This window comes from Pseudopipra pipra, chromosome 11 (genome assembly GCF_036250125.1).
Source record: "Pseudopipra pipra isolate bDixPip1 chromosome 11, bDixPip1.hap1, whole genome shotgun sequence".
NCBI lineage: Eukaryota > Metazoa > Chordata > Aves > Passeriformes > Pipridae > Pseudopipra > Pseudopipra pipra.
The window spans coordinates 413,606-430,779 of record NC_087559.1 but is presented as its reverse complement, the minus strand read 5'-3'; the positions used below and the strand labels follow the sequence as shown (position 1 = coordinate 430,779).

Sequence of the window (17,174 nt, the reverse complement as noted above, 5' to 3'; positions counted from 1 at the left end):
ATCTATCTGCATCAACATTCCAAATGGCAGGTCTAAATTACTATCTTTTTAAACTTTTATAAGCCAAGTGCAGATTCTCCCAGAAGCTTTTCACTCCGGGCTGCCTTGGTTAGCGGCTGGGCTCTGGGCTCACCTCGGGGCAGTGCTCTGTAAAGCTTAATGGCACATGACAGGTATGACTTCACAGTGCACTAGTGTGGGACCTACATGAACCTTGCTCAGAGGTGTTGGACAGTAGTGAGCCAGTTTAGCTGACAACAGGCATCAGTCCCCAGGGTCCACCATTGTACTTTCAGGCCACTCCTTCAGCTGTGCTGTGCTTGCATATAACATTCCACCATGAATGGCTGCTGCTGTATGTGTGAAACAACAACCTACACAGCAACAGACAACAGCACCTCTCTGCTGGGGAGCAGAAGATCCAGCTCCATGTCACTTTGGGATGTGACTTGATGACAATGAGTCACTAGGAACCAAAGTTGCTGTGCTGGGTGCTGGTTTCAGTCAAACCACTGATTGTTGCAAAGCAGGATTAGAAAGTGGTGTTGGTCTGGCTTTGTTTGCCCAAGCTCTGCAAAGCACACAGAAAGCTTGCTGTTTCTACCAGATCCTAGCAGGTTAAGCCTTTTCCAATGTTTTTCCAATGATTTGGCACCAGCATGTCTAAAGAGCTGCAGGGCAACTCCATGTTACACTGCACAAACCAACTCAGCAAGTGGCACGGGGCACTTCAGCAAGCCTGTCCCCACGCACCCGCAGCAGCTCTGCTGCGCCTTGCAGGTTGTGCTCCACAGCCAGGCGAAGCCATGAAGACCACAAGGAACTTCCTGACAGCAGCCTGCTGTCCTCCACCAGAATGAGGGCTTTGGCCTTGCATTTCTTATTTAAAATTTAAGAATCCTGTTGACTTAGACTGCAGTGTCTTGAATGCCTGAAGAAGAGCAGCTGGTAACTCTTCTCTTTGGAGCCTGGGGACAAGCTCTTGCTCCCAATGTGTGAAGGGGAGGACGCCAAATTTCTACTGGACAGCACAACGCAGCCTGCCGAGAGCCTCTTCCAGCCAGTGAGGAAGGGGAAGCATTCCCTCAGCACCTCTCCATGGGCAGCTTTCCTCGGTGGGGAGGTGGGGGCAGCCTCAGGGTGGTGGGAGGCACTGGCTGCCATGCCACGCTGCCACGCTGCCTCCCTGAAAGCCACTGTCCCCTCTCCCCTTTGACTTCATCAGGGACCAGCAGTAGTGCAGCAACTGCCTCACCTTTCCATCACTTTCAGTGAGGGGAGGGCCAATGGAAGCACAGGATACCCAATTCCAGAGCCCCGTAACCTCCATAACAAGCACACTGCCAGTATCTGACATTTAATTCAACTTAATTTCCTTGAACTCTGCCACTGTGGGCTGAGTGAAGGACACAAAGGATATCCTAGTTCTGGCACACGGGCAAGATCACGTCTTGTCAGAGAACATTAAGAAAGCTGGAATGTTTCTTTCTCTGGAAGACACGGATCTGAGTGTCGGAGGAGGCAGGGTCAGTCACTGTCCATCATAGTTCCCCATCTCCCAAACCTTTGCAGGGTTTATGCAGGGCAAAGCACTGTCTGATAACAGTAACTGCATCAACGTACTCTTGATTTTGGGACACCTTATTAAAACTCTTTGGCTTGACTTATTATCTTGAAAACACCGTGAAATAACCTTTTTCCTTGCTATTTCTTTCATGTAAAGAAGGGAGATGAGCAGCAAGACAGCAATATCTACAAAGGACAAAACCAGGAGGGAAAAATCCTGAGACCACCACAGAGCTTCTCACCTGAATCAGGCTGTTGGGAACAGCCTGCTGAGCAGTACCATCCCAGCCCTGGTGCTCTGAGATCGCAGCACTGAATTGTGAAACAAAGTACCACAGCACGTACCTGTACCGCTCCTCCTGCAGGGTCTGCATTATCAACGTGTAATCCCTCTGGTAGCGAACCTTAAGGTCCTCAAATGACTCTTCCAGTCTTGCCTGTGTCTCTCGAATTTCTTGAATCTCATGCAATATTGCATCAAACCCTGAGCTCTGCATATCCAGAGTGTTTGTTTTGGAGCTGGAAGCTCCCACAGGGCCCCCCGTTGTGCTGTTGGCTCCCACCGAGCCCGACGTGGCACTGGAGCAATCCTCTTCACTGCCATATTTTGGGCTTGACTGAAAGTTCTGAATAATGCCTAGAGCCTTGCCTCCTGTCCCATCCTCCTGGCCTTCTTCTAAGGAGTCTTTCAGATTAGCAATATTGTCTGCGCTCCCAAACTTGTTTCTTATGAGGGAGGCAATCTCCCGGGGTTTGGAAACCACAGCTCCTGCTGCCGAGTGTGTGGCCTGGGAGAAACTGGAAAGCCCACCTTTTACGCTGTCTACCACTCCCTCACTGAAGCCAGTGACTTTTGCTCCAACATCTTTCAAACCCTGATGCATATCCCTGAAGACATCCTTTGGCTGCCGAGGGATCCCATTCTGTTCAATCTCTCGCAGCTTTCGGTGGTAATGTTCCAGTTTCTTCTGCAGCTGCAAGATGGTCTGGGCTGACTTTTGATTTTTCTTCTCAAACACTTGCTTAATGCGGGCGCTCTGCTGCTTGTCTGCATTGTTGGCCAATTTCAGGTACTCTGCCACGTTATCATCACGGGCTGTTTGCTCAATTTTGATCTGCTCAGTCAGCTTCAGTATCTTCTGCTGCAGGTGTGTGATGGCCACTTTTGTCCTCTGCGGATCTGGGGTCCCATCAACAGAGTCCGTGTTGATGCTGCCATCAGTGCTGGAGGCCACGGCACTGGAGGTCTGCGCCAAGCTGCTGACTTCCAATCGCTCGATCTAGGCAAGGGGAGAGAGAAACATGAATGCTAATCATCAGCTTCACCAACAGAAAACCTTTCATTCTTTATGCAAACCAACCTGGCAAATGGAAGTAATTCTACAAAAATGCACCTTTTTTCTCGCAGCCCAGGGGACAGTATCAATCAAGTGAGCATTATGTGTTTTACGGACATTTAATAAAAGCTGAGAAATAAGCAAAACCCCTCATACTTGAGCCCACTTAATGGCCTCAAACAATCCAAAACTCAAGCATAAATGCTCATCAGGGCACCCGAGCTTGGCAGGCTGAGCACTCCGAGGTATTGGTACAAGGGCAGGGGCTCTACCCGCTGGAGAGTGAAGGGACCGAGAAGGTAACTGAGAGCAGAAGCCACATAGTTCAAGTGTACAGCACACCCGAGTCATTCCCAGTGCTTCACTTGTTTGTGCAGCAGCAACCGTGAAACCTACCCCGAAGAAACCACTCTGCTACGGTCAGTGCTTCTAACAGAGACACGAACGGACGCCCCGCCGCGGCAAACCTTGCGAGCGGGTGTCCCCGAGCAGGAGAAAAACAGCGAGTTTCAAAGGAGAACTCCCGCTTTTGGCCAAAAAACAAGGCAAACGCTGTTTCAGCGCAACCGAACCCGACAAGTGCCCGCCGCGAACGGCCCGGACAGCCCCGGGAGCCCGCCGTACCCCTTGGCCAGCCCGGTGCCGCCGTACCCCTTGGCCAGCCCGGTGCCGCCGTACCCCTTGGCCAGCCCGGTGCCGCCGTACCCCTTGGCCAGCCCGGTGCCGCCGTACCCCTTGGCCAGCCCGGTGCCGCCGTACCCCTTGGCCAGCCCGGTGCCGCCGTACCCCTTGGCCAGCCCGGTGCCGCCGTACCCCTTGGCCAGCCCGGTGCCGCCGTACCCCTTGGCCAGCCCGGTGCCGCCGTACCTTGTCTCGGCGCAGCAGCAGCAGTGCCCGCTCGCCGTGCATGGCTCCGCCGGCCGCCCCTGCCCGGGCGCGGAGCGCGCCCGCCGTCCCCCGGCCCGCCCCGCCCGCCCCCTCGCGGCACGGAGGCCTCCCGGGCCCGGGGACCGCCCCGACCGCGGCCCGCCCCGATCTCCCTCAATGGCTTTTACACTTTCGGCTCCCGCGGCCACCGGCCCGGCGGGGACCGGCCAGGCAGCTCCCGGGCTGTTGCACTGGAACAGCTGCCAGCTGACCCACAGCTACTGCCCAGACGCAGAACCATGTCCGTGTTTGTGAATATGCGCTTTACAAAACAAAAAGTGCTCTTACAGTTAACTGTACCCTCTCTCTCGATTCAATATTCCATATTTAATGCAAAAAAAATCAGCATCTTGCAGGCAGCAACACTGGCCGCACTGGGGATCAGCCAGGATCCTTTCATAATCCTGAGGTTCTCTGTTTGCTATCCCATCAACAGGAAAACCAGTCAGACACCTGGAAAACCATTTTCCAAAGGAGTTCAGCTGCTGGAAACCACAGAATATCAGTTCTCAGTCAGTTGTGACTCCTGAAATATCAGCTGCTCTCTTAAGAGGGTTTAGTTCTAGAAAACCTGGATCTTGGCATCATCATCATCATCATGGCCAGTCTTTGCGAACGAAGATTTGGGAAAGGTCTCTACCCACGTTTGTTACAAGCACGCTGGTGATACAGGGCTTTGCAAATGCGGGTAAGGCCTTCGAGCCTGCGCAGTGGATTTTTTAGGTGAGACACAGTGTGTGCTGAACTGAGCCCACCCTTTAATCCTGAGGTTCATCTGCCGGGGCCGAGCAAGCTTGGATGGTGGCAGCGAGGTCCTCAGGACGTAGGTTTGTTTAGAGTGACCTTCTCTTAGATGGATGGCCTTACAGGGCTGAACGAGCTCCATCTGCCCGGGTTTAGAGTTGTCGGATCTTGGCATAAATCAATGGAAAATTGGTGCTAAGAATTCATATTAATCAATGGGACCAACAATATGCATGACATCAGTACTGCACAGAGAACATGCTGTCTCCAAAATGTAGGGATGTACATTTTTAAGTCATACACATTTGTTAAGATACCTCTTCTTGGAATTTATAATTTCATTAAGATTTTCCCAGGGCTGTCACTGATCTGATTTCTCCCTATGGCCTAGAAGGACAGAAAGACCCTGGTTGTGCAGGGCATGTCTGGCCTGGTAACATCACCCAGCACCCGTGGCACAGCTGCTCTGAGCTTCACTCACAGAGCAGCTCTGCCAACCTGCCCCCACCCCAACAGCAGCACAGCACAAGGTGTCTGTGCAGCACACAAGACAATCTTATTACTGTTAACTGCCTACGAACCAAGAGCTTCTCAAAAAAACCGTCAATCCAGTCGTGACAATCTCTACCTACTCCAAAGCAAAGACATTTTAGTATTAGTGGCAGACGAAAAAAAGAAAGATCCACAAATTTTATGCAAAATGTTAACAAATTAATTTGATATAACATTTTATCCTTTTTTTTCACAATCCTTTTGTTCTGGGCAGCAGTAAGGGTTGAGTGAGTGTGGACTGACCCTGTGTCCCAGAACCAAACAACTGCTGATCACCAGCTCTTCTGCAGCCCACATGCTCCAAGCTGAGATCTGCACAGGTAAGTGTCATGGAACTAATGGGGCTTCAATATTATGTTGCAGTAAAGAGTTTCTATCAGCTCAATGTACTTCAGGTTGGGTCTAATTAGTCTACATGTGTGGATAATTACTATAAATTACACTAATAGTACACTCTTCCTCTCAGACACAAGTTTTGTGAGAGAAAAATTTAGTACAAACTTTCTCTTCCCCTCCTTTTAAAGTCAACTGACTTCAGCAAATCTGCTCAGGTGGCAGAAAATAACCTAGAACAGCAGTAGTAGAATAAACCATGTTGGGATAATTGCTTTATAATTACCAGCTGTGTGGATATTAATCTGGGATAAGAAAAAGAGTTCTTTCCAATGCAAAAGGAAATGGCTGTGCAAAGTGCAGTTCTGGAACAAAACAGAGATAATTTCTTTGTCCATATTGACAAGACTTTGTAAAGGGAAGACCTGGCACAAACTGTGTCCCTGGGAAATTCTGGTGACCTATTATTGAATTTGAGATGCCTGGCAATCTGTCCTGAAAAGATGCTGGTAAAGTAAATACTGTAATGGTCAATGCTTGCATAAGAATAGGGATTACAATTCAATAGTCAATCTCCCTTGCTATACAATTGACAGTCCTGATCAAGGGGAGCTGTGTGCCCTCCCACCAGGAGGTGCTCTGAGAACTTCTCCGGCACTATGCCATGAACCAAATGAAATCATGTGAAGACCTTATGCTTTGTCTCTCTCAAGATCTCACCGAATTCCCAGCACTGCCTACGCTCTCAGGCTTCCTCTCCTGTACAGGTTTTCTAATGTCTATTCTGCAGCACACAGCCCAAAACCCACTTCAGGATTCTGCCTTTTGGTGCTGCTGAAGATTAAACATAGAAGTTCCTCTAAAGGTGTTTCACCCTTTTAGAACTTTTCCAGTGAGAAAACACACAAAATCATTCACCAAGAATATAGATTGTTGTTTTCAAACAGGCAGGGTAGCTGCATAAGTGAACAGCAGCTTTCAGAGCAAGCTTGCTGCAAGGGGACTCCTGCTTCCTCCTCCCTTGTCTGGAGCTTCACAAGTGTGACCGAAAAGTGTCATGTTACTTAGAATAAAAACATACAGGGCAAAGTGAGACAGGGGAGCTGAGAGTGACTGCCACACACAGCCTCAGCAGTTAACAGCACCCAAGGCACCCATGTTAGTCACCTTCCCGGTGACTGTACACCTGAGTGGCAGCTAAAACTAACCACAAAAACATTCAGAAGTTGTTTTGTTTCCTTTTCCCACTGTGCTGAAGGCAGTTCAGTCATACAGGCAGAAAATCTAGGAGACTCATACAAAGTCAAGTTTGAGACTTCCTGTTTGGAAACACCCCTCATTAACAGCATCATTAGCATGTGGCAGGTGCAGCACTGGGCTCAGGAACTTGGCCAAGCCCTCCATGCTGAGTGGGCAGACAGTCTCCAGCCTCAGGCAGGCGCCAGGAGTGGAGACTCGCAGTCTCTGATGACATTTACAAGACAGTTGGTTCGTTAGTAAATAAGATCTCTCGTTAACACCTTACAGGGAATAAAAATCAGAGGGAAGAAAAATAAAGAACGTTCTTTGTGCCTGACCATGTGTGCAGAGTTACAGCCCCCCAAGGCCCTGCTCCATTGGATCTGCATTAAACCACCTGAGTGTGTATTTGAATAAAGCCACACACAGAATCCCTGGCAGGTACAATGAAGAGCTATTTAAACATCACCTTCATCATATTCTGTCAAATGCCATCAACAGCCACAAGTCACCTCCCTGGAAGACACCTGCAGCACATGACTTGAAACACCTGAGCGAAGGTGGCACCAGCCCCGCTGTCCCGTGAGCGGGCAGTGCCCGGTCACTATGGATCCAAGACAGACACTGCATATGGCACAACTTACCACAGGTCCCAAAGAAAATAAAAGTGACACAAATTCCCCTGCCTCACACACCCAGATGGTGCAATAAGCTATTTATGACCTACAGCTTATCAAGAGTTGAGAGTGTTTTTCTAATGCTTTGCTTTTCAAAGGTTGTTACCAAATCACAGATCAGCTGGGGTTGGAAGGAACCTCTGGAGCTCACCTTGTCCAACCCTCCACTCAGGCAGGGCCACCAAGGGCCAACTGCCCAGGGCCACGTCTAGGAGGCTTTTGAGTGTCTCCCAGAACAGAGGTTCCACACTCACATCCTACATTTGTGCATCTGTCTGTAATAAAAACTTGGGCCTGTAAGTCTCTCTGTTCCAACGCTGCCACACATCTGATACTACCAACTCTGTGGGTCACTATTTATTTCCAATTGCATATTTATATGATGGCAAATCCTGTGTAACAGCATAAGTAAGGGAGAATATTTCTGATCATTCACCTCTCAATTAAATACACACAGAAGATCCAAATACTGATGCACTTAACCATCCCAAGAAACACAACTGCCCACTCATGTACGGATTCATTTATGAATCCACCTTCCCTCAGCAAGTGCTCAGGGCGCATACAAGCTCCTGCTCTATGAAACATCTGCCTTGGCTTTACTGCCAAGAAGAATACAAAAGAAAAACAAAGAACAGGTCCAGTGTGATTCCTTGTGACACACAGGGCAGTAATCCTGAAAAACTGTATTGGCCGACTGAATGTTCAGAAGCTGCTGCAGCTTTGCATTTTACAGAATTAGAGAATCACAGAATCAACTGGGTTGGAAAAGACCTCTGAGATCACTGAGTTCAACCTATGACCTAACGCCACCTTGTCAACGAGACCATGGCACTGAGTGCCACATCCAGTCTTTCCTTAAACACCTCCAGGGACAGTGACTCCACCACCTCCCTGGGGAGCCCATTCCCATGTCCAATCACTCTTTCTGTGAAGAACTTCTTCCTACTGTCTAACCTAAACCTCTCCTGGTGCAGCTTGAGACTGTGCCCTCTTGTCCTACTGCCAGTTGCCTGGGAGAAGAGACTGACGCCCACCTGGCTCCAACCTCCTGTCAGGGGATTGTACAGAGTGATGAGGTCTCCCCTGAACCTCCTCTTCTCCAGGCTGAACAACCCCAGCTCCCTCAGCCTCTCCTCACAGGGCCTGTGCTCCAGACCTGTCACCACCGTTGTCACCCTTCTTTGGACACTCTCCAGCACCTCAATGTCCTTTCTAAATTGAGGGGCCCAGAACAGGACACAGCTGCTGGCCTCACCAGCACTGAGTTCAGGGGCAGAATCACTTCCCTGCTCCTGCTGGCCACACTTCCTGATCCAGGCCAGGATCCATTGGCCTTCTTGGCCACCTGGGCACACTTTGGCTCCTGTTCAGCTTCCTGTCCATCCACACTCCCAGCTCCCTTTCTGCCTGGCTGCTCTCCAGCCACTCTGTCCCCAGCCTGTGGGGCTGCCGGGGGTTGTTGTGGCCAAAGGGCAGGACCCGGCCCTTGGCCTGGTTGAACCTCATCCCCTTGGAATCAGCCCAACTCTCCAGCCTGTCCAGGTCCTCTGCAGAGCCCTCCTGCCTTCCAGCTGGTCAGCACTCCCCCCCAGCTTGGTGTCATCTGCAAATTTGCTGATGGTGGACTCAATCCCCTCATTCAGATCATCAATAAAGATATTAAACAGAACTGGGCCCAGCACTGATCCCTGGGGACACCACTAGTGACTGGATTCCAACTGGATGCAGCCCCGTTCCCCACCACTCTCTGGGCCCAGCCCTCCAGCCAGTTCCTAACCCAGCACAGAGGGCCCCTGTCCAAGCTGTGGGCTGCAGCTTTTCCAGGAGTGTGCTGTGGGAGACAGTGTCAAAGGCTTTGCTGAAGTCCAGATAGACACACCCACAGCCTTCCCCTCATCCACCAGGCAGGTCACCTGATCATAAAAGGAGATCAGGTTGGTCAGACAGGACCTGCCCTTCCTAAACCCGTGCTGGGATTTTAACAGGCTCCAGCTACTTACCCACAGAAACTGCTGGTCATCCTTGCCAGCAACTATTCTGAGCTCTCCCTAGCACACTCCTAAATCCAAAGCCAACCCAAAACCATCTGAGGAAAGCACACAAACAGATGGACAGCTCAAGGAAGTCTTGCTGTGTGTTTTTCACAGCACAGCTCATTGGCTAGATTATAATTGGGGTTTCTAAGAGATAAACAGCCTTTGCCTGTGGGCAATTAACCCTCAGGATGGTGGGAAGATGGTTATGGAAAAAAACCCCAAACAGTAAGTAAACAAAAATGAAAACTAACCCTGAAAAAAAAAAAAAAAAGAAAAAAATACACTACAGTGCCTTTGCCTGCCTCAGACAACAGCTTGAGCAGGGAACCAACATTGTAATACCAAGAGGAAATGGCTTTCCATCTTACTCAGAGTAGTTAAACAGTCCTGAGTGATGATAACTACAACACAAGTGTGCTGAGGGTCCATGTGCCAACCCAGAGGCTCCGTGTGCCCTGCTCTGCAGAGAGGGGAGAGCAGGTCCTGCCCTGAACACAAGGGCTGTCAGCAACCACAACCCAGCAATGTTTCACATACGCTCTCCCTTTCCTCAGAGGGGTCCAAACCAAGCAGCCCCCTGCCTAACCCTGTACTGTCACAGCTTGGGGACAGACAGGATAGCAACTCCCTCCAGGGCTGAGGTGCAAGCTCTCTGAGGACCTAGTGATAAGGCCCTTGGAGATGCTATTACCACATTCCTAAAGACAGTTCACCATCCGGCCCCAGCCCCATACCAGCCAGACCGCAGGAACACCACCAGAGCGAAAGGTGACCTGGGACTGCTTCACTTGGCACTGGTGCCAAGAGCAGCGTCCACCAAGCGATGGCCTGAAGTACACAAACAAATCCTCAACCACAGCTTGGGGTCTGGTAAAGCCAGCTGCAGCATGACTTGTCCATGGCCTTGTCACCTCATTTAATATGAAATGGAGTTGTGATTCATGTGCTGCATCAAGTGTCAGAAACAGAGTTTAGCTATGAAGGAGCCAGCTGTCTTTTCCTCAGAGCTGTCAGTGGCAGAAATCCCCAAAGCAGACCAGTATTTCAGCTTTAGCCCTCGCTGGGGTGGGGAGGAATGATGGGAGATGCTGCTGCCACATGATGTCATAGTCACTGTATCAGAGAGCATTGCAGGCAGTATCTGTCACAACCAACACAAGCCATTCCACAAGGGAGCTCCGGTGAGTCCCTGTCAGTCCAGGACAATCGCTGGTCCCAGACGCTTCTCCCACAGCACCAGTGCAGTGGAGCTTGGTGGGCCTCACATGTTCCCCCTGCTTGACTCCACCTGCACAGGGCCCTGTGCCTCTTGGGAAGCAAACACATCACTAACTAACTGGTTAAGAGGTAGCTGAAGCTCCAAAGCTGACTTACACTTTTCCCACCTGTGGTTCAGGCAGTGCATCCCCAGTGCCTGCCAGCCTGGTGCAATGGGCTCAGGCAAGGAACACTGGACAAGCTGTTCCCTCAAATGGGACGGGGACATGCGGGACCAGGCACCAGCTTGGCCCACGAGTACTCACTGACACAGGAGACAGAAGGGACTGACATGGTGCAGTGTAACATCTCCCTTAAGAGGCTGTCTGTGGCCCTTTTAATTCTTTTTAAAAACCAAATTGCTGCCAAAGACATCACCTTCTTGACTTCAAACTTCTGAAATCTTGAGAAAGGGTATTTTTGAGTGCCAAACCAGTAAGGCTTGGTGGCCCAATTCAGTAATGGTTTCCCCAAGCTACAGACTAGTCAAGCAGAAAATCATTGGTGTTGACTGAATAAACAGGGCAACATTGTGGGTGATGCAAGTCCAAGGGAATGGATACAACAATCTGACTGGAAAAATAAAAAAGAACTGAATTATACACAAGGGCTCATAGAAGGTGGAAACGGATGATGCAGCAAAAGATATGGCCAAAATAACATCCATGGATGTTTATTTTAGCAGCTCCTGATTTTTAATCTGAGGGGAGTGCCAATCAGGCCAGGAGTTACAATAATAATGACAGGAAATGAGGTAAACCTAACAAAAAATTAAGTAAAGGAGTCAGTAGGAGAGGGTGGATTAGGAAACAAGTTTATACAAGCTTTTATCAGAAAGTGACTATATAAAAATCATGGGGTTTTGTTTGGTTTTGTTTTTTTTTAAACTCATCCTGTTTTCACTAGTGTGTCTGAATCATATCTCATTACCTGAGACACAAAATTTTTGTTAACACTTCCCAGAGAGTAGAGTGGTTTGGGCTTTTTTTTTTTTTAATGCTTCAAGCTGCTATCTGATAAATAAAGATTATTACCACATGTTACATATTCATTTGTAAAGAACAGAGTTTAATTTTGTGGTTGCAAGTTAACTTTGACTTGCAAAGCACTGAAGCAAACTGGGTCTAGAGTCTGGGAGGACAAATGCCTCTGAATGATCCCTCTGCACGATTTGTCTACTCAGATCCTTTGCAAGAGCAAGGATTCCCCTTTTTCAGGGGATGTTTCTCTGTTGAGGTTTAATATGCATGCCCCCTCCAAGTGTTTAGTCTAAAGGGCTCCAGTACATGAGCAGAGCAACTGCACTTCTACATTTACTTCACTTCTTTTATTTTTAGCTGTAGTATTTTCTGCAGGAACGACACAGAGCATGACCATAACCAAACTTCATCCTGAAAGCAGCTGATCCAATCAACAGTTCATACAATATTAAGTATTTAAAAACAACAGGATTCATGTTTCCTGCAAACATATTGCTTTGTCATTCCTCTAGAGCATTTCCTGACACATTGTTTCCTTATTTAAAGCCTTTCTAATATAACACACACAGTACATCAGCTGATACTTGTCACAGCTATGCAACAGAGCTGCTTCAGTCTCCTGCCCTGTTCAAAGACAGCTTGTGTTTGCCCCAAGTGCTGCAGGTGCTCCTGCATTCGCACCACCTGAATCTCTGATATTGCTCCAAGTGGCAGACTCAGCTTGTCAAGGACAAGCACAATGTGGGCAAGGGCAGTCCTACAGCCCACAGACACACGTTCCCGGCACATGGCACGGCTGCCTTGGGAAACCTGGAAGAGGAGAACACTGAGCAGGGAGACATCAGAGAGGAAGGTGTGCTCAAGGGATGGTGAACACCCAGCAGTCAAGCAACAGGGCACCTGTCCAGAAATCCACAGGGAACACTGAATCAGGTAAATACTGAAGTCACTACACTGCTTTTGGTATTCTTGCAAAAGCCAAGAATCCTAATCGAGATCTCCATTTAGAGACAGCCCTCAGTGCAGCATCTCCTCAATGTGTGGTGGAAAGCTGCTCAGGCTACCCTGACCTGGCCTAGAGAGCACAGAACATGGTATTCTGTGCTCACTACTCCTCTCTCCAGCTCTCAAGAGGTGATGCAGCAGCCTGATGTTATATGTGCCAAGATGCGAAGCAGACAGATCTATCGACCTGGGAGGTACAACACCTTTAACCCCCGTTTTCCTACTGCCCTGTAGTGCTGTGGTCCGTATCACTGCAACCTGGCATTTCTAACAGGGCTGTTTCTGAGAGCCACCTGTGTGCCACTTTTGTTATGAAGACTGATGAATGCAGTGAGACAAAGAATACACGTCCAGTACAGAAGATATTATTCTCCTTTGGGAAGAACTGTGAGTCGATTAAGTCAATGGATTAGACATATGTGTTTCAAACACAACAGGAACACTATGCAATCTCTCAACCATGTCTTCTGCAGATGGTAACAGGCAAACCTTCAGCAATGGCAAAGGCAAACAGCACAAAAACAGTCTGAATCCTGGATTTCTTTTTTCTCCAGAAAAGAGCCACAATGGATGGGAGAGCTAACTGTAACAATTCAAAGAGAAATAGCTTCTATTTTGCGTTGCAGATCAGAGCATCAGAAACCTTACTGCCTCTCTTCAATATTTAATAAATTGAGGGAGAGATACTGTTTACTGTTAACTCAAGACTAGGAAAGGGCAATGCCAAGCTACACAGCTCAATGAAACCAAAGAAAGATACTTAATCATTTCTGAAGGTCACCAGCTCCACAGAAAGCAGTATGCTTACTCTTTTTCTACCTGAAGAAGAATATGGTTCTGCAGTTTGTTTACTACTTTGTGAAAATACATTTTGCACAGCTAAAACAGCAAAACAAGAGGTCACACTAAAAAAGCTACCAATGCAAGCACCTTTCTCTTAACACTGGGCTGCATCTGCACCCACCTTCTTTCATTGTTCACTGTTTCATAAAAACCAAATCCCAAAACAACAAAACCAGAAAATCCCAAAAACCAGCACCATATTTGATCTTGTTTATGGATTGCAACACTCACACAGGCAGGAGCCTTTTTCATACTTTCCAGCTTATGAAGCAAAGAAAAGCTATATAAAAAACTAACCACTGAAAGTCAGCAGCAGTGCCCAGAGGAAAAACACAGCGCTCCCAAGGCTGATGCACAAAACGAGGTCAAATTCCATTAGAGATTCAAATAAAACAGCCAAACAAGACAGCTACTGCCGTTCCAGCGATGCTCGCAATCTCCTCACCTTAGCGGGCTCGCAGAAGTCCCTTTCGCAGCACACGCAGGTACAGCAGCACCACATAAACATCCCCGCGCGGCCATGGGCAGCCCCGGCGCTGGGCAGTGCCCTCGGCCGGCCCGCTGGCCGAGCATGGCTGAGCCGGGCCGGCCCCGCTCGCTCCCCGCCGGCAGCGCCAGCGCCGCTCCAGCCGCGCCGCACGGCCGGGACGCGGCTTTTAAAGCCACAGAGCTTCCCAGGCGCTGTGCAACGCTCGGCACTATTTTTAAAACCACACCTTCGAGCCAGAAAAATGGTCCAGGATAACATAACCAAATAGGGAGCAGATCAATAGAGTCAAAGTGACACGGTTGTTCCTCAGCGACACAGCACAACAGACCTGGGGGCAAGGGTCAAGCAAGAATTGATAACCGAATCCAAGATGTGCATCAGGACATAAATCCACCTATAAACTATACGCTCAATTGCAGCACTGCTGAAACACTGCTGTTTAATAATCCCTAAACACATTTTTCAGAATATTAACATGATCTCGTGGAAGGTTGAAGCTCTAATTAAAAAGTCATTGTCACAGGACTCCAGCACACAACAGAACCAGCACAGCACTGTAACCAGAGCTGACAATGGGGCAAGAATAAACCTCAGCACCACTCATCCCCTACCCCCAAATTCCTTGTCAAAGATAAGGTGTTTTACTATCATATTTAGAAGATATAAAGCAAAGGCTCATCACTCTGCTTGACAGCTCTGACCCACAGCACCTTAAGCCATCTAGCTCCACTACTTTGGACCCATTTGTAAAAGGCACCCTCAGCTCATGGCTCCTTCTCCCCTTGCTCTTCTCTGTCTCACTGATACTCCCTGTTTGTAGCAAATATTATCACTCACCCGGGACAGAGACAAGATGATCCAAAGCCAAGCCATTAATTCAGAGTATGCAAGGTGCTCCAAAGGCTGACATACCAGGAACTGCCAAACCCGACAGGAGTGGAGTGGGCTTTTAGGACTTCCTCACTGCATGAGCCCTGCAGCATGTTTGCAGCCAGCACTGATATAAGGACTGAACTTTCCATTTTTAATTTATGTCTGTCCCTTTGAGCCAATGTCTCTTCAAAGCTCTGACAGACATCACAGTGCTTGGGTTTGGTACATTTGCATTTTTGTTTTTAAATCATTCTCTTTACTTGCAGTAATGCACAGGTAATGTGAAGAAATTCTGCACTGACACATTAATTCACAAAATATAAATTTCAGCAAGGTAACATAGGAGAAACTCCCAACTGACTCAAACCATGGGTAATGTGGAAGAAAATACTACTGTGTACAAAATTCAGTTTTCATTAGGAAAAAAGGAAAATAAGAGGAATTAAAACCTGAAAATGTATTCTGTAGGAATCAAATTTAGAAGACAGACAACAAAAAAAGCCATTGTCTTAAATGATACTGGTATGTCAGGTGGCATTTATGGAAAAAACATTATGATGAAAGGACAAGTGCATCATACAGGCCATTTAGAACAGGAACTGAGAAGAAAAACAGTCCAGAGAGCAGGAACAGTAACATTTGATTCATGCAGGAGAGATGCCATGTTGGTGTAGAGATGTTAAATGATACGGCCCAAAAGCGTTTCTGTGGACGTTTCTGTGATGTCAGAGAACAGGACATGAAGGACAATGGATGAGCCAAAAGGGAAGAGGCAGGTGGATATCAGAGCTGTCTGTGGTGCAATGGGTGACCCGCAGACCCATCCCACCATCGCGCCGTGTCCCCAGCACTGCCGGGGCCCTGCGGCGGGGAGGCGGCCGAGGGAGCGGTGCCACTCCCCACCCCACTTTGTGACGCTCTGCCACAACACCAGCTGCCTCAAAGCTGCTCCTGTCCGCGGGTCTGCGCCTCGGGAAGAGCTCAGGCAGCACCACTGCAGTAACCGAGGCCAAGGCATGCGCAGAACGCAAGTGAAAATGAAACTACCACAACTGACCATAATGCCATAGATTCCAAACTGCAACACAGTGCCATGAAAATGATTGCAAAACCCAAAAACTACAGGAAATCTAATTCAACTGACACTTGCATTACTATTTCTCTATGTGTATTCTCAGGGTTAAAAGCTAAGAGTGTTTCTAAAAATCGATCCACTTATAGAAGTATTAGGTATTGAGATTCTCTGCCTAGAAGCATGCTAACAAACAGCACACAGAAACACTGGTATTAGTTGCTGACCTGTACCAAAGGAGGATGCCAGCCCCCATCTGCCACATCCCTGCGCTCACCCACGTGTCCAGGGCACGCAGCAGTCTCAGCACAGTGCACTGACCGCACTGCAGGCGCTGCAGAGAGCGACCGGCTCCGTCCGCTGCGCTCCAGAGCACGGGGGGCACGAACCAGGCCAAGAGCCATCTACCCTGTTGCAAGAGTCTAGTGAGAAATCTCCACTGAAAACAGAAACTGAATAATTTCTGTACTCGTGCAAGTTTAGGGTACACACTGGATTTGGAATCGCAATCTAACACAATATCAAGAAATATTAAAAAAAAAAAAAAGAGTCACTTTTTCAAGGAACTATTTCACATTCATATGGCAGATTTCCCTATCAGAAAGCAGTGTCAATACTGAGAAACATCCAGATGCCCAAAACCAAAAGGTCATCTGTTAATGACAGCAGATCCAATTTAACAGAGGTGAAAGGGAAGGGTGGTAAAATTGCTTGTGTAGAAAGAACATCACTAGCCTTATTTAGGAAGCAGCTTATGTTGGGTACAACCCAGTCTGATTCACAGGAATTTTACTACTGTTCAAATAGGTCATTTCACCATATAAAGGAACAAACAAATCCATGAAAATTCATGAAAATATGCTCATTAGTCTACTCAACATATCCAGAGAGCCCTCTAAAGCTTTACCAAACAATAAAAACAAACCCAACCTACCAAGCTGAATTTCACCTCCATTAAGAGGAGTCGGTCTAGCTCCTCATCCAAGAGGAACCCATGCTTTCCTCAGTGAGTTCTGTTACACTCCCAAAGTGTGGCAACCGAGCACTGGTGTCCCATGCTGCTAAAAGGAGACTCCTATACTCACGAAGAAATAAAAACATCATAAAAAGAGCATCAACAGCTACTCTTCCATGCAAATGAAACTCAAACAGCTCTGGCACGTTGCAATCCAGCAGCGAGTCAGTGTAGAACTTGCTGCTGCAGGAACTCCAGCAGTGCTGCTGCCCTTGCCTTGCTTCT

At 48.3% G+C, this 17,174-nt stretch overlaps 1 protein-coding gene across 17 annotated transcripts in view; it reads right to left on the bottom strand.

The window, feature by feature from the left end:
• The window catches only part of TMCC1 (transmembrane and coiled-coil domain family 1), a 108,074-nt gene that overhangs the window by 11,366 nt on the left and 79,534 nt on the right, over positions 1-17,174 (bottom strand). For 15 of the 17 annotated variants that reach the window (XM_064667035.1, XM_064667044.1, XM_064667038.1 and 12 more), the window contains one exon: positions 1,912-2,846. In XM_064667035.1, coding sequence (XP_064523105.1) covers positions 1,912-2,846 — 935 coding nt within the window. Of the gene's footprint in view, positions 1-1,911; positions 2,847-3,770; positions 3,853-13,944; positions 14,263-17,174 lie in introns of those variants that run through there. The other 2 variants (XM_064667039.1, XM_064667048.1) reach the window with 2 other exon arrangements.